This window comes from Strongylocentrotus purpuratus, unplaced genomic scaffold, assembly GCF_000002235.5.
Source record: "Strongylocentrotus purpuratus isolate Spur 01 unplaced genomic scaffold, Spur_5.0 spur5_scaffold_14, whole genome shotgun sequence".
In the NCBI taxonomy this organism is placed as follows: domain Eukaryota; kingdom Metazoa; phylum Echinodermata; class Echinoidea; order Camarodonta; family Strongylocentrotidae; genus Strongylocentrotus; species Strongylocentrotus purpuratus.
This window is the reverse complement of record NW_022145599.1, coordinates 35,365,836-35,392,654: the sequence shown is the minus strand read 5'-3', so window position 1 is coordinate 35,392,654 and position 26,819 is coordinate 35,365,836. Positions and strand designations below refer to the sequence as shown.

At 35.1% G+C, this 26,819-nt stretch overlaps 1 protein-coding gene and 1 long non-coding RNA gene across 2 annotated transcripts; both read left to right on the top strand.

Annotated features, from left to right (window-relative positions):
• LOC115918619 (COP9 signalosome complex subunit 3-like) lies at positions 1-26,763 on the top strand. Its single transcript, XM_030985258.1, has 7 exons — positions 1-27; positions 1,029-1,130; positions 1,817-1,888; positions 7,690-7,776; positions 8,311-8,424; positions 25,459-25,539; positions 26,637-26,763. Exons 1-7 carry the CDS (start codon positions 1-3, stop codon positions 26,688-26,690), a joined length of 537 nt encoding a protein of 178 aa, XP_030841118.1. The 3' UTR covers positions 26,691-26,763.
• On the top strand, positions 22,494-23,230 carry LOC115923671. Its single transcript, XR_004064044.1, has 2 exons — positions 22,494-22,582; positions 23,160-23,230. It is a non-coding gene; the product is annotated as an uncharacterized LOC115923671 (long non-coding RNA).
• Positions 26,764-26,819: the final 56 nt, after the last annotated feature.

The window sequence follows — 26,819 nt, the reverse complement described above, 5'->3', positions numbered from 1 at the left end:
ATGCGAGTGTTTATGAGAGTGTCCAAGGTACAGGAGTGAGAATAGGAGCGTGTATAGGAATGAGAGCGTGTATTGAAGAGCAAAGGGCCTGCTTGCTCATCCTTTGACCCACTCTTGTGTCACCTCACAAAATATATTTTAAACATGACTTAATTTGCCTGTTATTGCCTTAGTCATATTAGTTATGAACTTTGTTATGAATTTTGTTATATATTGTATATTATACTTTGTGAGAATGTCAAACCAAATTTGTATGTATTATAATTTATTGCCAAAGTAAATTGTTCATAATTCAGCCATCTGGCTGCGAAGTGCAATTAATAAAACCTTTTCAATCTCAATCTCAATCATATTAAAACCATCAGACAAATTAAGATAAGCTTCTCAAACACAACAGTCTGCAGTTCATGTTTGAGCGTTGATATCTTTCTTGTTACTATATTATCATGCTTGAATTCTGTTTCAATGTAAAGCTGCTTTCCCCTTTACAATGATGCCCCACTTGCAATTTTGGAATGTGCAATACACTTCAATATGGGTCCAATTAAAAAATGAAATGTTGCAAATCGCATTGTTTTGATAAAAAATATTGAAATTCAATGTAGGAAGCGGAGTTCAATATACTGGCCTACTATATGTACAATCATCATGATATAATTCATTTTTTTAAACGGCAGAGTACATGATTAAAGATAAGGTTGAGCATTGATAAGGGAAAAAAAATAATCATATTACATCTTGATTATAAAGCATTTGATACAAAAAACATCTTTAAAGATATTATTAATGCAAATATAATTTTTTTGATTAGTTTAATGTATGTTTTTATCTTTGTTATACTGAATAAGATTGTGTTCAGCTTAAAGATGAAATGTTATCATTGGTGTCTTTGGTGTACCAGTTGAGGCAAGCTAATTTGGGGATCAAATGGGAAAGGCCAGTAATCAGTTGAACTGCATTGTGAAAAATGATTACAAATTAGACACTGTACTTTTTTGTCCGTCATGTACCTTTTGCCCTTTTTTCAGCCACTGAGCCAGCTGTACATAGAGATTGCCAACTCTTACTCAACCAACAACCCATCTGATGTGAGCAGTGTTCTAGAAAAACATTCTGATCAGCTCAATAGAGTAAGTAACATTCTTGAAAGGCTCAATAAGATATAATGTGGCAAAAAGAAAAGGACCTTTTAATAACAAAAGTACCCTAAATTTCATCAGAGGTAGAAATTTATGATTTCAAGTAGGCGTAGCAGGTCATATGGCTTTATAGCTTATGATAAAAAATGTTTGTATCATTAAGCAGGCTAGTATTATAAAAAATCTCATTTCCCTAGAGGAGCACATTTAAATATTTATGGCTCATAAAAATCTGAAGGGCCGTCCAGAAGCATGTAGAGTCACAGTAATAAAAATATAATCTTCTTGAGTAAACAATGCGTAATCCGTTTCAATTGTTCCCAGCAACCTATGATTTTTCATCTTTGTCAATAACAAAGTACAAGGACTGTTAATACGTGACTGATATGCCTAATATCATCTGTTTGGAGCTAGAATGGTATTAACTTATGCCTTTGAATAGTAACAACAACCTTCTGTCTTCCAAATACATGTAGATTACTTTATAACTTTTTTATCTTACATGTACCTCTCTATGACAAAAATAAACAAATTGAAAAATCTAACCAAATCTGTGTTTACCTCCTTCCGCTGGGCCCACATCCATTTCTGTTTCTTATTTACTTGGTGTATTTGTTATCAGTATTTATCATTTATACAATGTTTATAAATCTTGTTATTTTCTTTCCCCCTTGAAGGGCCAGAACATGGGCCTAGGCAAACAAGTGGTGTCATCACTTTATCGAAAGAATATCCAGCGACTTACAAAAGTAAGCAATGTCTTTGTTTGTTTTTGTTTTTTTCAGTTGTGGATTTATAATTGATTGGTAGATTCCTGAAATGTTTGTTGTTTGTTGTTTGTTTTTTATAATCTTTTTGTCCTTCTCATTCATCTGCCAGCATCTTGAAATGGAAAGTGAAATTATTGAAAGCTTTTGAATAGCCTATGTTTATACTGAAAGAACAATTATATTCCTCTTTATCGTATATGAAAACCTGAATGAAGGCAAAAAAGCTTCCTTTTATTTTTGTATTGAGGAGGTTTATATGTGTTAACTCCCATGTAGTCCGGCAGCCAAACCTGGATTTAGGGCTTAACCTTGTTTTGGTGAAAATAAGTTTTTTTTTAATGGATTATGATTGTCTAGGTATCCACTATGAACAAGCAAAAAATTGGAGCTCCGTCAGCCTTGAGCAATTTGAGATATAAGCAAAAACAAAATGGCCGCCAAAATGGCATTTTCTGTTCTAAAAATATGTGAAAATGTATACTTTGTCATGTTTTATTTCTGCATTTAGAACCCTTTTCTGACTTTTTTTACCAGATATGATATATATGATACATATTTTGATAATTCTAAATATTATTTTAGATGGCAGAGCCCAATTTATACATTATTTATACAGGGTGATTCATAAAAAAAGTGTACAAGAGATTGGCTGTTTGCGATTTCTACTTCGATAACAAGCAATCAATGTATACACATTCTGGCAACATATTTTGTGATATATATATAAGCTGCATTTTAACTGAAGCTAATTGATATCGCCTATCATCATATCGCCTTTAGCAATTTGTGATTATAAGCAAAAACAAAATGGCCGCCAAAATGACGTTTTCTGCTTTAAGAATATGTGAAAATGTATACTTTGTCATGTTTTATTGCTGCATTAAGAACGCTTTTCTGATTTTATTTAACCAGATATGATATATATGATATATATTTTGATGATTCTAAACGTGGTTTTAGATGGCAGAGCAATTTATATATTTATACAGGGCGATTCATAAAAAAGTGTACAAGAGATTGGCTGTTTGCGATTTCTACTTCGATAACAAGCAATCAATGTATACACATATACGCTGCATTTTAATTAAAGCTAATTGATGTAGCCTATCATCTCAAAGCAAATGTATTTGTAGAGATACCCTGTTGAACATACACACATCTATGATGAACTGCTACGATTCAAGAAGTGTGCAGCTGTAGAGGCAGGGAAAACACTGAACTGACAGCATTATCAAGTGCTGAAGATGGTCTTGTTCAGATCATAGTTGACAACTTCCCTTGCAGTTCTCATGACCCAGCCAGATACAAGCATGCACCATGATAATCAGCAAGAGATTTCACAACTGAAGAAGGCTGAGATGTCTAGAGATATTGACTACAAGCTTGACATCATGAGATACAATGGTCCAAGAAAACCAGATATGCCACCTGTCAAGAACCAAGTTCCACCACTTAGTGTTCTCGCTCATATGGTTTCTCGATAGAGACGTAATGAATGTGACCTCAGGTTCTTGGCAGATGTTGTGCAGCGTGATAACTGTCCTGAATTCAATGGATATAATACGCATTTGTGTCGCAATCAAGGAGAAGCCACACAACCAAAAACTAAAGCAGTGTATCCATCGTTGATTGATATGCCACCAGCACATCCAGACACAATAATGACAGCCATGAGCAAATCACAGCAGTTAAACAGAGAAAACTGGTCAATGTTTCACTGTCTTCACTGCAGATCAATAACTGTTCAGGGTTGCAGTAGAGGTACAACCTGATCAAACCAGTACTGATAATGATGATCTATGTACGGGCTGAACGAGAATTAAAGTGATTGGCCTCTACACCTTGAGGCAGTGAGGCTTATGATGCCCTGCTTCTTTGCGTCGGGACATGTAAACTACGCGCGATATCGGTTATTCTACCTTCGACGCATGGAAGCCCTACCAGGAGATGCACTCCAGTATTCCATGAAAGGGTCTCATGTGATGAGACACACTCAAGGCTTATGGAATGGCATATGGAGCGACATGGGCATGGTAAAGCTGGTGTGATTGGCATCACTCAAAGCCAGAAACTCTCAAGACCTGCATGGGCCCTTAGCTTGCACATATGTATCAGATTTGTGGAAGACGTTCCAACTATGAGAGACAATTAAGTCGGATAGTTCTAAAACAGTGCACAAAGAAGAGGCTCCAGCAAGGATATCTGCAGACCAAGGTGATAGAGACTGGTTGCGCAGAAAACTGGATGTGAGCATCGATCCAATGGACCCAAAGAAGCACCCAGCGAACATTGTCAACGTGGTCAATGGACAGATCGCTCCTGAATCAGTGAATGTTGACAGAGTAGTTGAAACTGGTGCTCAGCAAATGGGTGAATTTGAACGGAAATTGCCTGGAGGTTTCTACGACACAATTTCGAAGAAAGTTCAAACCATGGCTGTCATGAAGAAATCAATTGTCAGAATTGACGTAGGCGATTCCAAGGTATACGATACCAAGTTGATATACTCTCGCGTGATAGGTCTACAAGCAAGTTCCAGAGATGTCGAATTTCATGATGTAATGTCATGCGAGCTGTCGCCAGTTCATACAGCTCTGTTTGATGAGTCTGGAGATATGGACATCTCGAAGTCCAAGGCCGCTTTGAAGAACCAGAGACAAAGGTTGAAGTATCAGCTAGACACGCGACACTTGAAGAAACGTGTAGAGTGATCGATGGATGTGCTCTCCTTTGGATTCATAATTGGCCTTCATCATCACCAACACGACAACCAACAGTGATGGACTTTGTATCGAAATTCAAAGGCAAGATTGAAGAGAGACTAACATCCGGTGATGTGTACTTGGTCTTTGAAAGGTCAATGATTACAGTATCAAGTGTACAACCATGGTAGCTACTATAGTTTCAATTATGGTAAGAAAAAGTTTTATGCAACGGGGCCCAGGATGTCGAGAGGCAATGATGGCTGCAGAGTTTTCCAACTGAGTCCAACTTCACCCCTTCCGACTCAGAAACTGACTCTGACAGTCACAGAGAACAAGAAACAGTTGATTAACATCATTTGTCAACATCTGCAAGGCGATGCAGGTTTCATCATAAAACACAAGCTTGTGATCACCAGCCAAGATGGCACTCCTGTTCAACTAGGTCCAGGTGGTGTTCCAATCCAACGGCGCGATATGGTCACATCTCATGAGGAGGCTGATGTGATTATTGTGCAGCAGGCTATTATCCTTGCAGATGAAGGACGATCCATCAGGTGCTTGCAGACGACACAGATGTCTATGTTCTTCTGCTTCATATTTCTACCAAAAGCAAGGCCTTCAGTCACCCTTGATAATGGAGTCGCCCATCAGAGACAGATCTGTAATCGATATACATCCCACAGTGGACAGACACAGAGACATCATCCCTTTTATGTTAGCAGGTCACCCATTGACAGGTTGTGATACTGTTGGTGCACATTTTGGAGTTGGCAAAGGAACTTTGCTAAAGATGCTGCGGCAGAAAAATGGGTTCCCATCGCCATCGATTGGAGACATACATGCAGATATGGCCGACGTGGTGAAAGATGCAACAGCGCTCATAACATCATGATATGGACAACCCAATGCTACGACACTGTCAGATGCCCGACTGAATGTGTGGACTACACGGGTCGGGAAAGCAGGAGCTACCACACTCCAAATCTTGCTGCAATGCCACCAACAGCTGAAGCTGTCAAAGATAATGTTAAGCGTGCCCATCTTCAAACATGGATTTGTAAGAGTGCTTCGGAATTGAATCCATGGACATTGGATCCCACTGCATTTGGTTACATGAAAGACGAAGCAACAAAGTCACTCATCCCGGTAACCATTCCACCAAATGTGAAACTTGCACCTGCAAACATACTGAGACTTTTACGTTGCAATTGTGCAAGTGACAACCAATGCAAATCTTCAGGATGTGGATGCAACAAAGCCAAATTAGCTTGCACAATGTTCTGTGCGTGCCATGCATCCGTGCGATGTCTAAATGATCAGACTCTGGCAGTAAAAAAATGTAAATAAAAATGACAGTGATGCGTGAGCTCAGTTCAGCAAAGGAAGAAAAGGCGTATCCTTAAAAGAATTGCGTACAAGATGAATTGTGAAGGTAAAATTCCTAATATTGCTATAAAATGGTAACACATTCACGAAAGAAGAGTGATCAAATAGGCATTTTTCACGAAATGGTATCTTCAGAATTCAAACCTATTGTGAAAACAAATGTTTATTACTATAGACTATTGATAGAAATTGTGTGATAAACTAATATTGCCGCCATTTTAAATATGTAAATGAGCAAACATACAACAGCCTAAAGTCAAATATCCAAAACAATTCATCTCTGATTCATGAAGTACCAGTATACTACTCTGCCAATTTCCGTAATGTATAATACTTATGGCAAATGTTGCTTAAAATTTATCATTTTGGTGGCCATTTTGTTTTTTTCCCATTATCTAAATTAGTAATTATTGACAAATGAGTATGACATAAGTATTTGGTACACTTGGGTATTCTAAGAATTAAAAACATATGATAGAAAGAAATGAGTATAATACTATATTATTGTGATTCTAAACTTAACAGCTGGCATTTATCCGCCATTTTGAATATGCAAACTAGCAACAATTACAATGGAAAATATGCTAATTAGGTCATATATGGTCATCTATGTTCATGTTTGGTCATCAGGAATGTGTTGACAATGGTCTTCATAAATTATAAGCACACCATTCTGCCAATATTTTGTAATGTATTATGAAATAATTCAAAATTTACTGAAAATAGGCTATTTTGGCGGCCATTTTGTTTTTGGCCATATCTTAAATTGCTTAACACTGACAAAGCTCCAGTTTTCTGTTTGGTCATCTGCAATGCCTAAATAAACAGAATCTATCAAGAAAAAAAACTTATTTCAACAAAACGAGGTGTAGCTCAGTGGCTGCCGGGCCGGGCTGCCGGACTAATGCTAAATGACAAGGCAGGGAAAAATGAAGAAAAACAATAAATAAAAGAGAAAAACTAGAGAAAGAAAGGCAAAGGCAAAGGCAACATGAAAAGAAGATGGTACGATCCCCCCACCTCCACTTCCACACACAAACAAACACACAATCTCTCAATCTATCTCTCTCTCTCTCTATCTATCTTTCTCTCTCCTCATTGGATCATAATGGCCTTGTACATCCAGATGGTCAGATGGTAATCCAATGATCCGTCGCTGTTTTCACGAAGTGACGGTAGTGAAAAAAAATTGCATTTCACTTTGCGTTATGATTTTCCTCACTACCGTCACTTCGTGAAAACAAGGACTCCTTCCACACCTTCTTTGTTGTAATAAGCAGATTGACAGCGCAGTCAGGCCCTATGAATCATGTGTAGTGTATCAATAGGTCTGTGGTGAAAAACGCACTTCTTTTAACCTGAATTCCTTCATATCAGGCCTTCATATCAGTGTACTTCCAAGACTCAATATCAATAATTTTGTAATCATGAAAAGTTGCCTTCTTTAATTTTGAGATTACACTTGAAAGAAAAGAATCATAATTTGAGCAATTGTCTTCACAAAACCTTCCACATACATGTACAAATATGATAGATGTTTGTGAACTTTGTAGCCATACGAAGGTTTAAGGCACGCAATGCAGTTGAGTTAAATTGCCACACAAGAGGGCGACATACTAGTGAAGTTGATGTGAGGATTAAGTTGTACAGTAGAGGATGTTCATTGTCAGTATTGATGTTTCTCTTCAGACCTTCCTAACGTTATCTCTGAGTGACATCGCCAGGAGAGTTCATCTACATGCACCGCAAGAGGCTGAGCAGTATGTCAGAAATATGGTAAAGAGTTACGTTTTATGTGGGATAAATTGAAAAAGGGTACAGAGAAATGAAATGAAAATGGGGTCTATAAGGTTACATTTGCCACTTTAAAAGAACTTTAATTTTGTAACAATCATTAAAAGCCGTTTTTCATTCATTTTGTCTTCTCATTTTTATTTCGATGACTGAAAACATTTTGAGAGGTTTTGTAGAGTGGTTACGGAGCCCTTTGCAATATGCATTGCTCTAGAATTGGAATTTGGTCTAGGGATCGAATTGAAGATAGATTAAGATGTACATGTACCTGCCTGAAGACTTACAAAAGATTATCATCTGATGAAATGGTTATGAAATAATTAAACTTGAAATTTGAATTTTAATATAAATTTATAATGGAGATCGATTTTGATTTTAATGGAATGTAAATTACACTGGCAATTTTTTTTTTTTTTTTTTTTTTTTTTTGGGGGGGGGGGTTGAAATTAATGGTGCTACAAAGAGATGTGTTTGTACTTTGAATTGTAATAAACAAATATGATTAATATATTTCAGATTGAAGATGGTGAGATTCATGCAACTATCAGCAAACAGAATGGAATGGTCCATTTCCATGACAACCCAGAAAAATATGACAACCCTGCAGTACTCAGACACGTCGAGCAACAGGTTAGTCAAGTTTTCTTCACCTATTCTGGATGCAACATTTGTAGCTGTAGGCTTATATTAGAGTATTTTTTCAATAACTCCTCAAAATAAATTCTGCATACATGTTTGAGCGTTAATATATCTCTTGTTACTAGTATCATACTTGACGTTGCTGTCATTTATTGTGCCTGTTTATTCTTATTTACATGTACAATGATGCCCCATTTGTAATGATTATGTAATCATGGAATATGTAGTAGACCCGAGTTTAAACACCCAGTCAAAAGTGTAATGTTGCAAAATGTATTTAATATAGTATTTATATCCTTCAAAACACAATCCAACTTCAAAACAAATAAAGAATTCACTGTTGACAATTTTTTTTTAAAAGTTGGAACAACTCCTGTAATTTGTCATAATTTCTTGGTTATTAAGCTAGTATTTTGATGAGAATGTTGATGCAATTTTATTCTCACAAATGTAAGCAAGTTAGGAAATAATGTTATCAGTTTGATGTTCATGTAAAGGCATTTAGATATCATCTTCCCCACCACACATATCCTTCATCAGATTTGTATCACTATGTTACCTTTCTGCGCATCACTGATTTGCCACACGTGCAATTTTGCACTTGTTTGATGGAAGGATTGTGCAACACAATTTATGGCTTTGCAAAATCCCACTTCGGGTGTTGATTACCTCCGTGGCAACCCTTTTTAGCATGGGTATAGACGGATCTTGTACTGGAAACGGTTACATAATGTTGAAGCCTTTTTTTTATCCCATGATGAACGCAAGGTGCACAGGCAGATTATTTGTGCATTTTTATATTTCTTTTACAAGGATAAGGCTATTCAGAAATACTACTAATAATTAGTGTTCATGAAGAGTGTTGATTCAAGTTCATTTTGTATAAAATATAAAAAATGAACTTCATGTTTGAAGAATCACAAAGCATACTTGCGAGAGATGTACATTTCTGTTTCTAGACAGCACTTAAACTTGTAAATTTTCAAAAGATCAGTAAACGAAAACAATATATTTCCTTTTGAATACTGACACAACATGATTTCCCCTTTTCATCTGTACTTGTTAGGGGGACTGAGACCTGGGCAATGAGGGACTTTGAGTTAAAGTGGTTTTTCAAATCCATGATAATGCATTTTAAACTCTGTCATGTTTTGATTTTGAATTACCATTTTTTCCTAAAAAATGCAGCATTGTATCAGTCTAGATGAGAAGCTAAAGAGCATGGATCAAGAAATAGCTGTTAATCCACAATATGTTCAAAAGGTGAGACATGAAACAACTATTTCATTTAATGGGAAGTCCAAGGACTTTGGTCTTCTTGTGTTGCATAAGTTATCGAGTATCTTGGATATCTATGCATGATTCGCATCAAAATGTATCGTTATCATTGAGGTTTTTTCATATGATCCAAGCAATAGTAGGGCTGTCAATAATGAAAAAAAGAGATTTTGGATATCTATGCATGATTCACATGAAAAAAAATCTTTATCCTTGTTTTTTTTTCCTGCTGATCTAAAGTTCCAAACGAAAGAGGGGCAGTCATTGATGCAAAAAAAAAGATACTAAAACATGTGCTGTGGTCGGTAACATGAAATGAAAGGATATGACCCTCAGAGAGCGATGATATTGCCACTGGCCATAGGCAGTCCCTCGATCACTTGTGATCCCAGTTGGGACATCCTAGTAGACCAAAGGGCCATGAGACTGACAGCTGGTAAGATGTTGGTCTGGTGGGCGGGTGGTTTTTATAGGGTGTCAGTTTTGTAAAACCTTTGATAACTTTCAGAAAGGGTATGAGCAATCATTAAGTGGGGGGTAGGGGGGGGGGAGAGATTTGGGGGATACTTTTTGGAGGGGGCAGGGGTTGGTAATGAGAGATGAAAAGTTGGGCGATAGAACTCCTGGGGTTCAATTGTCGGTTATTCTTGTCTTATACGCCACTTGTATGTATCTAGTAATTTTTCATGTACATGCTTTCCACAAATCAGGGAATGCACCAATTCTTTCATAAGCAATAAATTTTAAAGGTTGACCATGACGCTTAAGCTCAAAACCGATGAGAGTGTCAATATGTTGTATTTTATGATATCACCTGCTATTTACTCCTCAAATCTATTTTTTCATTGCTTGTTTCTTTGTTTTTTGCCCTCTACAGAGCATGGGAGTACGAGAAGACGACGAAGTGGGCGGAGTCTTTGGAGGGAAATAGAACACACTGTATAGCTGAATGGAAATAATCATGGTTGTTTTGTAAACTGCAGGAAACAGGAAAAAAAAAAGTATATTTATATATTCCGACCCTCTTTTTCAAAACTGTCAAAATTCAACCCTGCATGGTATTGTTATCTTTCTTTTCCTCCAAAAGTTAACAAGTCATTTAACATTTAACTTTAGAGAGAAGAAAATTTGCATTTATGAATTTAATGTAAAGTGTGGATTCCTGAAGAAAAAACTCCACATACACATGTAATGTAGTTGCTCACTGCAGTTACACAGAGCTTGTTTAGGATCTTAGAGAGTTGACAATGGTTTGGCACGTTTGTGAACACAGCTTTTTTAAGTATCGTGACAAAACATAAGCTTAAATGTCACATGAAGATGTATTTCCTCAAGGTGCATAATAGAAATAAGTATTATAATGTGTTACCTGAATCCATTACAATCTTTTTTACTGTTATTCTTTCCCCAAATCCTTCCTTCCATTTCCTCCCTTTCCTCTCCATAAATTTTAAAAGCAGTGGTAATATTGGTACATATACCTGACCTTTTGTTTTTCATACAGACCTGTTCAGGTAAATGACTGCATTTCACTGTAAATCTTTTTTTGAAAAAAAAACTGGGTTATTGTTTTATTTGATATTCGATATGGATAAATGATAAGATTGTGTAATTTAAAATCTTTCATCATTCTGTTTAAGTGGATCATGATATGCTTTTTTTTAGAGAGAGAATGAATGGTAAAGAGAGATAGGAAAGAATATAGTAACTGAAGGAGAGATAGAGAGAGATAAATAGAGAGGGAATGTGTTTGTTGTCACACTATTAGTTGTTTAGCTATTTGTTGTTAAAATATCACAAGCAATTAGTGGACCTTAATAAGGTGGCTTTCTCCATTCTACAAAACAGAAGTATTAAAGGAGGAAATGTTGGTAATTGCTTAACATGTATTTTGGAAAATGGAACAAGCAGTGCATTCATTGAAAGGGAGTATTGTTTGTTTTTGCTGTGCCCCTGCCTTGTCGGCATGGCTCGAAAGGCAAGGAAATGTCTTGCCAAATAAAGTGGGGCTTTCGATAAATACATGTATCTTCCTCACCTCGTATAAACCAAAGCTACATACATCAGCAGAAGAGACCACACACTCAAGCTCTCTGTTCCTGAGGCAACAATAGACTCCTATAAGTACTCATTTTACCCCCGCACCATTCGCATCTGGAATCAACTACCATTCACTGCAGTTACTGCCCCAACAGTTGCTGCTTTCCAGATGACCGCCCTCCCTGTCATCAGAGGGTTGGAACCTCCTGTAGGTTCCAGAATGCTGTAAACCATATAGCAGCATGATTTTTTTTACTTGCACGTCACTATTTTACTGTATAAATTGTACACCCTTTTGTTGTCTGCACCTTCACCTGCTGTCACAACGCATCCCATCCAAGTATAGCTTGGAAAAGCTGCTTCATGGATTACCTCATCAAGTATCAAGTATATGCCTTGTATGCCTTATGCATTCGTTATACATAGAATGCTGTATGAGTAGGCCCTATTACGGGCAATCCGACCCTTGTCATGTGTATGAAAGCAGAATAATAAGAGGAAAAGAATGACAAAAGATTGAAATAAATCTTGGAGAGAAATGGCACAGACCATGAACAGATACGTTTTCATATACATAACAACTGTATTAATGTATTAAATGTGTGGAACATGAGAGATCTTACGTTTTATGGCAGAATAATTGTTTTGAAAATGTTAGCGGCGTCACAAATTGTATATACCGCAACTTTTGTACCAGTACCAAAACATGTTTCACAGACATTGAACAGACTTTCGTTTCTTATGGAACGCCAAAAAAGATAAAATTTAACGTAATGTAATTATAATTGATGTTGAAAATGGTGGATTGAATATGATTGATATTGCTAGTAAAATATCTTCACTTCGTTTGGCATGGATATCTCGTTTTTTTTTATGATAATGGCTCTTATTGGGAAATTATGTTTAAATACTGGTCCGACAAAATAGGGGGTTTGCCACTATGTTTACATTTCAATTGTAACATAAAGGATATTAATTTATTATTCTCTAAACATAATTTGCCAGAATTCTATGTAGATCTCTTTTGTACTTGGTCAGAACTAAAATTCATTGATATGTTTAAACTAAGAAATATTCCAAATGAAATTATTTGGAAAAATAGTAACATTACCTTTCAAAACAAAATACTGTTTTATCGAGAATGGCAAGAGGCCGGTTTTAATGAAAATTCATAATTTGATTACAAATGGTATTTGGAATGATTCTACAATACTAAATACAAAGTGAAAGCCCAACAGCTCTTATTTGATTTTAAATATACAAAATTAAAGAAAGCATTTCCACAGTGTTGGTTGGATAGCTTAAGTTATGAATTTGAACAAGAATGTAATATTTCGAATATGATAGAAATAGAAACAGGGGATAAAGTGAATGTTTTTGTTATGAAAGTGAAAGGCTACTATCGTTTGTTATTACGTAATAAGTCAAAAGAACCAAATATCATTTACTTTTGGAATTTCTTTTTAGATTTGGATAATGACTTTTTTTGGAACGATGTATTTTTATTTAAATTAAAGCAAATTCGTAATAATAAAGTTAAACAACGTAATTTCAAGATGATTCATAAGTTTATTGCCTCAAAAGAAAACTTATATAAATGGCAAATTGTTAATAATAATTTATGCAACTCTTGTGGACAAGTTTACTCAACTTTTCATTTTATGTTATATTGCAACGATGTGACTATGTTTTGGAAAATAATATGTAATTTGATATTTAATCTATTCCAAATAGAAATACAAATAGACCAGAAGATAAAAGTTGTAGGAAAGGATATTGGAAAGAAGAAATATTCACTTCTGAATATTATTTTAAATTATGCGCAATATGCAATTTATAAATGTACGTTAAGAAGATTGTTAATGGTTCTGTTTACTACCCACATACTTTGTTTTTTGAATTCAAGTCGTTGCTAAGATTATTTTTAAGATATGAATGTGTTAGCAAAGAAAATAATACTAAGCTGGAAGAATTGTTGAATGTACTTTAATCTTTAACCAACGTTATGTTTCACTCAATTATTGAGTTATTAATGTACAAATGTATTATTATTATGGAAATAAAAACCTCGCTTGAGGATAAGAGAAAAAAAATATACATAACAACAAATTGTAAACGTAATATTAAAAATGAACAACCAGTCATCAGAAAATTGGAAGCAAAAATCCTTTATTCAGCATTTGTACAGCATGTGGTGAACACCCCAGATGCTTACCTTTTCTTTAAAAAATAGTAAGATGATAAATTAAAAAGTCCATAAGAGAAAAACAAAAAAGCAGTGGATGAATAGGAAAATGGTAGTATCTCTCCGTTTTTCACAGGCACATATACGAATAGAAGAAGAACAGCTTTGAAAAGCCGAAATAATTCTTTAGTTGGGAAATAGATTTATGTCCAAACGTATTGTGCATATTTTTCAAAAACTTTGTATTATATTAAACATGAAGACTAATTAAATGAATTCTAGATGAAGCCAGAGAAGACGTAACACCAACGCATGTCTGACAACTTAAAATTAGTAATTTTGAATTAGATATTTTAGAAGAAGCGACAGATATCATTTTATAACAACTGCCTCAAAAGATATTAGCAGTGATGTCTTAAAACTTTGAATACATTGAATTGTAAAACATTGTCAAAGCTGAAAACAACTGTTACATTTTGTATACAAGAACATAATGAAAAGAAACCTCTGTTGAAAATTTGTTTGACGGTCAATAGATTTTTCAAATTTCTAAACTTATAGTACATACTTTTCAAAAACTTTGAATTTATTAAACATGAAGACATATTATTTATTATTTAAATGAAGGCAAAAAAACTGAAACATCAATGCATGTCTGAAAACTTAATTATAGTAACATTTGATTTGATTTATCGGTTTCTGCATCTTTTTTATTTTTTTCATCATACATTTTCATGAACAATAATATGGTTTGATACAATATTTTAAGTGTATATAATTTTATACAGATAATAAACGAAATTAAACAAATATTGTGAATGCATAATTAACATACATTAGAGGCAGGAAGGCTACAGAGATAAGAAAAGTAGCTTGATGTGTCCTCAGCCCTCAACTTACATACAACAATACAAAATACCGAAGTAAATGGTGATCCCGTATATGCAGTTCCCGATTACGCGGTTCATTATTATGTACCAATTTTACAAATTAGATCAAACAATCAATGCATTTTTTTTTTAAATACATCTATATACAAAAAACATTATTTAAAAAATGTAAAGAAATAATTGTTAGTAATCGATAACAATACTTAATAACACAAACAAACACTTTAATAGAGAAGTGTTGCATGCATGTTTTTGAAAAAAGTCACAATATATTTACATTTACACACAATTTATATATAGATGATGCACCATCCCTTCAAGGATCGTTGGTAATGGCATTGTGCTGTACAAAATATATAGCACAAAAAAAAAAAAAATGTATCTAAATAATTGTTAGTATTGTTAGTAATTGTTTATAGATACCTCAGTCACTCTGTTCAACTGAATTAAGGTCATTTTTTTTTCTATTGTTCAGTACTGTTTTTTCCCAATATTTCTTATCAACTAAATTTTGTTCTACATAATACTGAATTTACTTTGTTTATATTATATTTGACTGTATTATATTATGTCTGTTTATATTTTGTTTGTTTTGAAACGGAAATAAAATCTGAAATCTGAAATCTGAAAAAATCTGAACTGACACTAAACCGATTCAAAACAGACCATTCAGTATTTTTTTTAAATCTTCAGTATACCATTCTTATTGCTTATGTTTATCTTGTTAGTGTGGATTGTGGTATTTTGGAGATAAAAAGAAAACATCGCATTTTAGAAAATCTATTTTGACTGTTTACCTCACAAAACGTACACACTATTTAATTTGTTTATACATACTGATTTAGACATTTTGAAGACGATCGGCCTCCTACAAAGATAACAAAAAGTTCAGTATAAGTCATGCAGTTTCCTTTTCGAAAAAAATGTGAAGACGACCTAATGTTGCTGAAAAGCAAAAAAAACAATTAAACTCTCTTGTCACAGTTTAGGGCACACGGAACTGCACACACATGTGGGATCACAATTTGGTCCTTCCTTTGAAGTTGCCAATTATTTCTTCTTATACAATGTATGTGATAAATGAAATCATTTCGAGTGACATCTTTTCACAGGACATGAATATTATTTTCTTCTTCCAAATTGTGGTTTAAAGAAAGAGATGTTCACAACTTTTCTTTCTCACCTAATGGCTACTGAATCTTCTCATGCCCGAATGTTTAATAAATGAACCACCCTGTTCAGGTTGGCAGTTGGTTAACGTCAGATACACATATATGTGATGTTTCAACTGTAAATCTTCATTCAACTAAATACGCTTGACAATTTTTTTTTCTCGGACAAAATATTTTTTTCAGGATTTGCATGGCTGACTTGGTATAAAAAAAAAAAACCATTGACTGCGAATGTGGGGGGTCTTGATTAAAACTGTCACCCTCGGTGATCTTGAGACATGTAACTCTATGCGCCTTGGTTATTGTCTCGGGGCATAGCTTAAATGTTAAGACATCCTCAAGCAATAATTTCAAAATAGTCAATATTCGTATAATATAAAAAAAGGGTATTTGTTAGCGAGTATTCTATTTGCTGAAAAGTTGTCGCGTAACAATAAACATTTTGTTAGTTGTGCACGAGCCTGCAACCTTTTTTGCATCTGATTATAGCGCGTACAAAATTGAATTAGACTGCGTGCGCTCCTCTCCTCCCTTTGCCCACGTACATCCATGGCAATTTGCATTGATTTAGCTGCGTGCATCTGATGCAAATTTGGGGCAACCTAAATGTAAATGAGAAGACCGGACTTCATATGAGCCAGCCTATTGGGCCTTGTAGGTCGAGGCATGAAAAAGCAAATTCCTAAATGTTATGTAAAAATGTTCCATGCATTCCATTTTGCAATATACCATATACTCACTTATAAATTCAGAGTTTCCCTCATGCCATATTAAACGTAACCTGAAAATTATGAGGTTATGTGTTCATATTGTTCATATTGTCATTGAACGCTTGGACATGCATTCGGACATTGGTTCATAAAATGGTAGACTTTGATCCTTACTTGATTTTAATTTACCTGTACATCTGTGGAATATCTCTTTTGATTTTTCTGATTTGAGTATTAATACAATCACAAGAATGACTAAACCAGCTATTATGGTAAGAGAAACATATTTCCATGACACTGAACAAGTTCGCAAATTGATCTTGTTAGCTGTTGCTGTTGTAGATACTGGTTTTGAGGGAGTGAAATCAGTATCACTGGTCTCTATTAGATCCTGCGCTGATGTGGTTGGACTACATGGATCTATGACTGAGCTCAGGTTTTTGTCACTGGCTAGGTCCCATTGAAAATCATTACAATCACACCTATCTATACTGTGGTTCCAGGTAGAAGTACAGCAAAACACAGGGTGTTTTTTATTTACATGTATGCTTTGCTTCAAATGTTTATGGGTTTCAGAAGGGGATGTAATTGGAGGCATCTTCTCTCCATTTTGATAGCAATCAATTTGACCTAAAAGACTCCCAACTGGAGCCTCGCAATCTAGTGCTACCCAGTTCCCAACCGTGCTCTCTTCACCCATTGTACATGATACTTTACCAGGCAGAAATTCAACATCCAATCCAATTCTTTTAAATGAACTTTCATATATACCATCCTCACTATAGGCAAAGAAAATGTATGTTCCTGAATCAGTTCTCATTACAGGGGTGATACTAACATGTAGTGAACAATGATCTTGTTCCTTTTTATTCCTGAAGATGAATCTGTGTACTTGTACAGATGGTAAAACGATAGATTCTGTATCTGCCAATGTGTAAAAAGGTACTCTTATTCCGTACTGTAATGTAACTCTTGTACTGTTACATGGATATGGAAAGTCAAGTTCTACCTCACCCCCTTCAATAACAGTCTTTCTTTCATCTTCAGCTTGACACATGTTACACATGGCAAATGCAATGAATATAAGAATGACTGGGAAACTCATTTTGACTTTAATATTGCTTCTCAAGACTAGAATAACATTAAATTCTGTACAGATTTGATAAATTAAGACAAAACTGTATCAAAGGAGGATCATGCAATCTAAATTTCTTAGAAGGGGTTATCTATTTGCTGGCAAATATTTGAACAACTGTCCAGTTATGGTCAGCAAGATGCTGGAAATAACATCTAGACAAGTACGCATTGATGCAAACTACTTTTGAGGTCCTGTAAGTTCAAAGTAGTAAATCAAGTTCTGGGTAGGATGCCTTCAATGCATGGTATATGTATGAGTTAAATCTCACTGTATGCCTATTAACGTTGATCACAGATGAGACCAGTCGATGCGCCAACTATTTTTTCTTCTGTATGAAGCGGCATCCACAGTGAGTTAGATGTAGATGGTTGAATGTGATGGGTTGGTCTTTAGGCCTGATGTTCTTCCTTTTATTCTCTCTGTTGTTTCAGTTTGTTCTTTGAGCTGCAAGCCTGTAGGAATTGAATTATGAAGCAATAGAAGCATGTATTCGATATCTTACATAAAAATACTGAGCATTTAAAAAAGCAAACCCATTTGCAGTTTACGGAAAAGCAAAGCAAAAGTTCATTGATGATGGCAATGTTGGTCGGCGTAGTGACCGTCAAACGATAGTCGTGTTAAATAGCTACACTGAACTTTACGCAGACTGATTTACTCCTGGATTTTTTCTCCTGGAGTAACATGCCCATGTGGATGCTCTCACTTGGTACTCGGAGTATCTGTGACCTAAATCGAAAATGAAAAATTAGATTTCGCTCGGTTTAGATATGATGTGGAAGCTGGGTAATTGGGAAGTTACGCTAAGAGAGACTGGGTCGACGAAAGATCGTATTAACTTGATTGTGGCAAGTTGGTCCGATCAGGCCTGGTCCGAGGAAGAGCGTATGGACAACTAATGGTGTAAGTCAAATAGTAATATAATATTTACTGCTGCAGGGCTAAACTTACACCGACTAGGACAGCCCGTCTGAAAATAGCTATAGGTACGTAGAGCTCTTTTATTAGGTTAATGACAGTTGCTTAGAATTGGAAGGGAAGAGAAAAACAAAACCCCAATATCTTACATAAAATACTGAGAATTTAAAAAAGAAAACCCATCTTTCAAAATTCTTTAAATTACGATTACATCTTATGTGTAATGCCAATAAAATATATATTTTAGAAAACTCATGCATTTAATGAAAACCAATGCAATCCCTTTTAAAGCCCCTCTGCACTAGTTTGGCCAGTAGGGATTAGACCTCCGTGATTGGTCGCTGACAGGTGGTTATCTCATCAAATCAGATCTCAATTAACATAAGAAAAAGTGGATCAATGGTCACCGATTAGGCATTGTTTGTTATATAGAGGGCGCAAGTAGCTATAAGTAGTGTAGTGGGGCTTTAAAAGCAATATATTGAGGGATGTCTTATCAATGGCGCCATTATGATGCATGGTTGAGTTATCACACTGAAGGTTTTCTATTCGTGACCAAGGGGAATTAGTGGTGAAAAATTGATGGTGATTGGATTGTGCATTTTTGCAAAGATTTGACCCATACAAATCATACAGAAAGAAATAAATGAATAAGAATGATTCTGATGAAATCAAGATTTGCAGGATCTGCCGCAGAGCACCTAAATTTATAAAAACATCAAATATGGTGAGAACGAGCAGATGAGCACCTAGGCTGTATGACAAATCCCATCTCATCGACATCATGCCTGCTGTGTACTTCATGGGAGTGAACCAACTACAATAGTGTTTAGTAACGCATGACCCTAAAAAAAAAACCAGGGTATCATAGAAAAACATACATGTATGTACATGATATTAATTATTATTTCATATGATTTCAATTTCATTGCCCGTACACATAATAGTCTCTTAATTTTATAAAGTCAACTGGATATCCTTTTTTGTTTAAGCCCATTATCAGACTAGAATTTTTTTTTTTTAGATAATTAACCCTGGTATTTTGTATAAACTAAAATATGAAGAAATTGTATTTAGACGTCACACTTTTTATGCAATACTTTGGCAATATGATTATTCTGAGCAAAACTTTTAAGAAATGAAAATCATATGGACATGTAGGTAGATAAATTTATGTAAATTTAGATTCAATGTTCATTCATTCAATTCAATTCAATTCAAATCAAATTTATTCATGTTTCCAACAAAACATTACAAATTAATTACACTGTCGCTCATAAAGTTGGAATATTTTTGTTTTACCCCAATTTATGGAATTATTTTAAAAATAATTTAAAAATAATAGATCTGGATAAAAGTGTGTCCATGCCTTGAGCCATAATGCATGGCTGTCTAGAGGATTTTGTTATGTTGGGGACCGGGGTAAAATGCAATAAATTATTGAAAATTTATTGCATTTTTTTTTTTTTTTTAATTTATGGAAACTGTCCCCTTCCCGAGCCCCCGCCGCTGATTCAGCGACAAAGCAATGGCCCCATAACTGTGAGGCCCCGGGATCAAAACCGTGTCGATGTGCTATATTAGTGCCCTTTTGTGGGGCATTAATCCTGATTACTGTCATTTATGACTTAAGGGTGTAGGTCCCCTAGTTGATACGCGTAGTAGCATACACATGCTTTAGCAGTCACGCAAAACACACATTGTCAAATTATCATTCAATAAAATCAGAGAATGTATACTTTTATCTAGATCTATTATTTTTAAATTATTTTTAAAATAATTCCATAAATTGGGGTAAAACAAAAATATTCCAACTTTATGAGCGACAGTGTATAAGCATTTAAAACAAATGTAAGAAATACATGTTGCAAAGTAAAAAGCTGTTATAACAATTAATATTACATTTACAACATTTTACCTGTATACTTCAAATGTTGTCGCACTGTTATCAAAACAATTCATTCAATCCTCTGAATTGTAGTATACGGGTCCTTGTGCAGACTAAAGATGTGTGATCCCTTCATGAAATTGCAATTCGCATATATGAAGACACCATGTTGATAGGAGATATTTTTGAGAAATAGATGGTCACACCTACATGAAAATGCGTTGAAGCAATAGTGGTAGCGTATGCTACATACAAGGAGGATATAAATTTAATTTCATTCATAAATTATTGTACGGTTTCCCGCTCTCCTGCAGCGATGATTCATCGTGGGGTTGAACCATTTTAATTTCAGAGGGTGCAAAAATAATGAAAGAGCATGCTGCGTACAAGGAGGATATACATTTCATTCATAAATTATTGTGCGAATTCACCTCTATCCTGAATCGATGATTCTCATCCCGCACATTCAACAACATTTGTGGGTTCTGCATAGTCTGCAAGCACAAACCCTGGTCAGTCGTAAACGTGAGTCTGCGCTATAATTTAGGCCATGTACTGTAGCTGCTCCTGACACACAACCAGTGGGTAGCTAGACTTCTCTCAAGTCACAATGATTTTTTGATGAAGAATCAAATTAGGGTCTGTGTGTGCAGACTAGGTTCTGCACACACAAATGCGATCAATATGCTTGTGAATTGTTATGGCGAACCCCCCGGTGTAACATAATATGTCCATAGGATTGAGCAGGTGATACATGCGTTTGGGGGAAAAATAATCATTATTGGGAATTCCCCGAATACACTTTTGTACTATATTTTTGAAGTAAATGTGTCAATTCACTTTTCAAGAAGTGGTTTCACGTTGGTTGTAATTCTGCTGAGTCTTAGTGTCTTCTTATGAATGATTTTCACACGTAGCGCCTATTGAGTAAACGCTTTATACGGAGGAGGTGGGGTATTGTATAGGGAGAAAATTCAAGGGGAAAAATACATTTGATTGTGAAATACTTGATTTGTGTTATAGTCTCTCTCTCTCTCTCTCTGTAGCATTACAACATGGATGAAAATTGATTTCAACTGTAAAGATAAGCCATCAGGAAAACATAGTTGTAAAAACAGAAATATGTTAGATGCACGTGTGAAATAAATGTTATAGATGCGAGATTCAAGATTCAAGATTTATGAAAAACATATGTTTGCAGCTGATTTGCTGAATTGTCATTATGTTATACAAATTGTAAAATACAACATTTACAATATACAAAAGCAGAATTACAATAGACATATGATGAATTTTAAGAAATAAAAATTTAAATGCAACCTTAGCACATTTTGAACAATTTGAATGCACTTTTCGAAATTCATGAAGTGGAATAGAAAATATGGCTTGTGCAAGTTCTCAGCCCCTGAGCCAGCTGTACATTGCCAACTCTTACTCAACCTTCAACCAGAGGCGGCCCTCCCGGAGGCAGGGGGGGGGGCACAGTGCCCCCCCCCCCACAATAGCATTATTCAGTGTCATAGATGATTGCCCAGCCCAGATTCAATAACTTTAATTTTTGAATCATGACAAGTTGCTTTCCTTGATTTTAACTTTATACTTCCTTGACCACTGTCCATGACCACTTGAAGAAAAGAACCATATTTTCAGCAATTGTCTCACAAAAAGTTACCCATGTACATGTATACATGTTTGTGAACTTTGTAGCCATAGGGAGGTTTATGGCTCGCAATGCAGTTGAATTGAATTGCCACACAAAAGGGCGATATACTAGTGCAGTAGATGTGAGGATTGAGTTGTACAGTAGGGGATGTTCATTGTTAGTATTGATGTTTCTCTTTAGACCTTCCTAACGTTATCTCTGAGTGACATCGCCAGGAGAGTTCATCTACATGCACCGCAAGAGGCTGAGCAGTATGTCAGAAATATGGTAAAGAGCTAAGTTTTATTAGGGATAATTTGAAAAAGGGTACAGTGTAATGGAAGAAAAATGGGGCCTATAAGGGTACATTATTTGCCCCACTATAGGATTGATATGTAAGCCACCCGTAGGAAAAAATATTTGATTGGCAGGAATATACAACTATATTCAATAAAACTCAATAAAACTCTTTTAAATTTGTTCATTGATTTTTTCTTCTCATTTTTATTTTGATGATTGAAAACATTTTGAGAGGTTTTGTAGAGTGGTTACAAAGCAAATTGCAATATACATAGTTCTAGATTTGGAATTTGGTTTAGGGATTCAATTGAAGATAGATACAGATGTATATGAACCTGACTGAAGACTTACAGTGGATGATCATTTGATAAAAATGGATTTAAAACAATCAGAGCTAGAATTTGAAGTTCAGTCTAAAGTGATAATTGGGATGGAATTGGATGTTAGATTGAAGTGTAAATTTACAGTTGTAGTGTACATTTTTTGGGCTGAAATTAATGGTGCTACAAGGAGATGTGTATGTACTTTGAATTGAAATAAACAAAATTTTATTGATATATTTCAGATTGAAGATGGTGAGATCCATGCAACTATCAGCAAACAGAATGGAATGGTCCATTTCCATGACAACCCAGACAAATATGACAATCCTGCAGTACTCAGACATGTCGAGGAACAGGTTAGTCAAGTTTTCTCCACCTATCTGAAACCAAAATTTATAGCCGTGGACCAATTACTTCATAAGATTTTTATGCCTCCGCTACAAAGTAGCCGGAGGCATGATGTTTTCTGGTTGTCCGTCCGTACGTCCCTTTCTTGAGATCGCGTTATCTCAAGAACTGATTGATGGATTACCGCCAAACTTTAACCATGCATGTATCTTGCAGAGCTAATGAAGTGATAAGATTTGGGGGGCACAAGGTCAAAGGTCACAGGGCTCATTAGGTATGCAAATTAGCTTGTTATCGCGTTATCTCTAGAACCGATTGATGGATTCCTGCTAAACTTGGGTCATGTATGTATCTTGCAAAGCCAATGAACTGATGACATTTTGGGGTCATGAGGTCAAATTTCAAAGGTCACAGGGCTCATTTTGTATGCACAAATAGCTTGTGATCACATTATCATGAGAACCAAAAGACAGATTACTATCAAACTCAAGACATGTATATGTATCTTGCAGAGCCAATTAACTGATTAGATTTTAGGGTCATCAGGTCAAAGGTCATGGGGCTCATTAAGGATGCCTATAAATAGCTTGTGAATGCATAATTAAAGACGACAGATGGATTACAATCAAACTTAAATTTTAAGCTTGCTTCTGTTTTGGTTTGTTATTATTATTATTATTTGTAAAATTGCTCTATGGCGGAGGTATCGTTTTCGACTTTAATTTAGAACAAATACTGTAATTTGTTTGCTTCCTTTGCATCACTGATATGTATGGCTTTGCAAAATAGCCATTTCGAGTGTTGATTTCCCCCATGGCAAACTTTTTTAATATGAGTATAGACGGGTCTTGTACTGGAAACAGTAAAATGATGTTGAAGCCTTTGGTATATCCCACGATGAACTCAAGGTGGCACAGGAAGATTGTCCTTTTTATTTTTCAAGAATAAGGCTATTAAGAAATTCTAATAATAATGAGTGCTCATGAAGAGTGTTGGTACAAGTACGTTTTTTTATAAAATGTAAAAATAAACTTCATTTGTGATGAATCACAGAGCATAATTGCGAGACAAGTAAATTTCTGTGTTTAGACAGCTCTAAAAATCATATTTTAAAAAAAAATCAGTAAACGAAAAACAGTATACTTTCCTTTGTAATACTGTCACAACATAAACTTGTACCATTTCCCCTTTTCATCTGCAATTGTTGGTTGGGGGGGGGGGGTCTGAAACCTGGCCAATATGAGTTAAAGTGGTTTTCCAAGTCCATGTTTTGATTTTGAATTACCAATTTTTCAAGTTCAAGTCCAAGTTCAAGTTCAAGTTCAAGTTTTATTGCAATTCAAATCCATAAAAAACATATAAGATACAGATTATATACAATATAAAAAAACACAAAATACACACAAAATGGAAACATGTCTACAAATATATCGGAATTATAAAAAGTTAAACAGCAATAGAAATGAATTGGGGAAACTGCAAATAAAACCATAAGGTTCTGTCGAGGCAGCTCCCTGTTATTAAAAGATGCATATACAAGTTCCAACAATTGGCTATAAAAAGTATAACAATAACAAAACAGGGTACAAAACATAGGAAACGTATTAACATGCAAATATTATTATAGATTTAAAAAAAGATGAAGTATTTTTTTATTTTAGATTTAAAAGAGTTTAAGAAAGCAGTATCACGGATATCTCTGGGGAGAGAATTCCATATTTTCGGGCCAGTGTGTCTAAAAGTAAATAAGGAATTTGTTGATGGACATTTTTCAATAAAATAGTTATCAGGATTTCTAGTATTATAATTATGAACATATTTTTTACATTTCATCATAATGTTAAGATTAATCGGCAGTTTATCAGTTTTATGTTTAAAAACCATGAGTGATATACAATATTGATTCAATTGAAAAATATTTAAAAAATGTAGTCGTTGAAATAATGGTATTGAATGGGCATTGAAATCAGACATAAGACATATTCTTACTATACGCTTTTGTAATATATGCAGTCGTTGTAATCTCGTTGGGTATGTGTTGCCCCATACAACATTACAATACATTAAATACGGTAAAACCATTGTATTATACAATAAAATCAAAATATTTTGTGGCAAGATATGACGTAATTTGCTGATGACTCCAATATTTCTTGAAATTTTGTTTGAAATGGTAAGTATATGAGCTTACAGATGCAGCATTGTATCAGTCTAGATGAGAAGCTCAAGAGCATGGATCAAGAGATAGCTGTTAATCCACAGTATGTTCAAAAGGTGAGATATTAAACAACTATTTCATTTAATGGGAGGTCCAAGGACTTTGCCCTTCTTGTATTGCATAAGTTATCGAGTATTCTGGATATATATGCATGATTCACATCAAAAGTATTATTATCCTTGAGGTTTTTTTCTCTGATTCAAACAATAGTTGGTCTGTCAATGATGCAAAAAAGAGAGATAATAAAACATTTGCTGCGGTCTGTAACGTGAGAAATAAAATACTGTAGACTTGCCCCCCCCCCCCCCATACATGTTTTGAGTCTTTATTGTTCCGAATTCAGTTCCATAAACCAACAAAAAATGATATGAAACTTGCAGGGAAATACAACAGAATCTTTTAAAAATGAAAGAAAAGATAAACTACAGATAGCGATAATATTGCCGCTGGCTATAGGTAGAGTACTCGTGATCCCCGTTGGGACACCCTAGTAGGCCAAAAGGCCATGAGACTGACAGCTTGCAAGATGTTGGTCTGGTGAGTGATTGGTCTCAGTCTTGTGAATCCTTTGATATCTCTCAGAAAACAGATCAGCTGGTCTGAGGGCTGTATGATAGTGGGATGTAGCCGATCTTTGAAAGTGTACAAGAAGTCATTAAGGAGGGGGGGGGGTGGGAGGGATACTTTTTTGAAGGGGGTCGGGTTGGTGATGATGGGTGAAAATTAAAATGATAGTTGTCAGGTCAGCCTTGTCTTTTATTCCACTTGAATATCTTATAAGTTTTCATGTACAGGCATTTCCACTAATCGGGGAAACCACCAACTCTTTCATAAGCACTAAATTTAAGAGGTTGACTATAAAGCTTAGACTCCAAACAGATGAGAGTGTCAATATTTTGTATTTTATGATATCACCTGCTATTTACTCCTCAAACCTTTTTTTTGTTCATTCTTGTCTTTTACTACACTTTTATATCTTGTAATTTTTCACGTACAAGCATTTCAACAAATCAGAGAGGTTGACCTCGAAGCTTAGACTACAAAATGATCAGATTGTCAATATTTTACATTTTTAAAATTACCATGCTATAATATCTCATTCATTTAAATTTCCTTTAATGGCTGATGTTTCTTTGTTTTTTGCTATCTACAGAGCATGGGTGTACGAGAAGACGACGAAGTGGGCGGAGTCTTTGGAGGGAAATAGGACACACTGTATAGCTGAATGTAGATAATCATGGTGGATTTGTGAACTGCAGGAAACAGGAAAAAAGAAAGACATAATCTATTTATATATATACCGACCCCCCTTTTCAAAATTGTCAAAATTCAAACC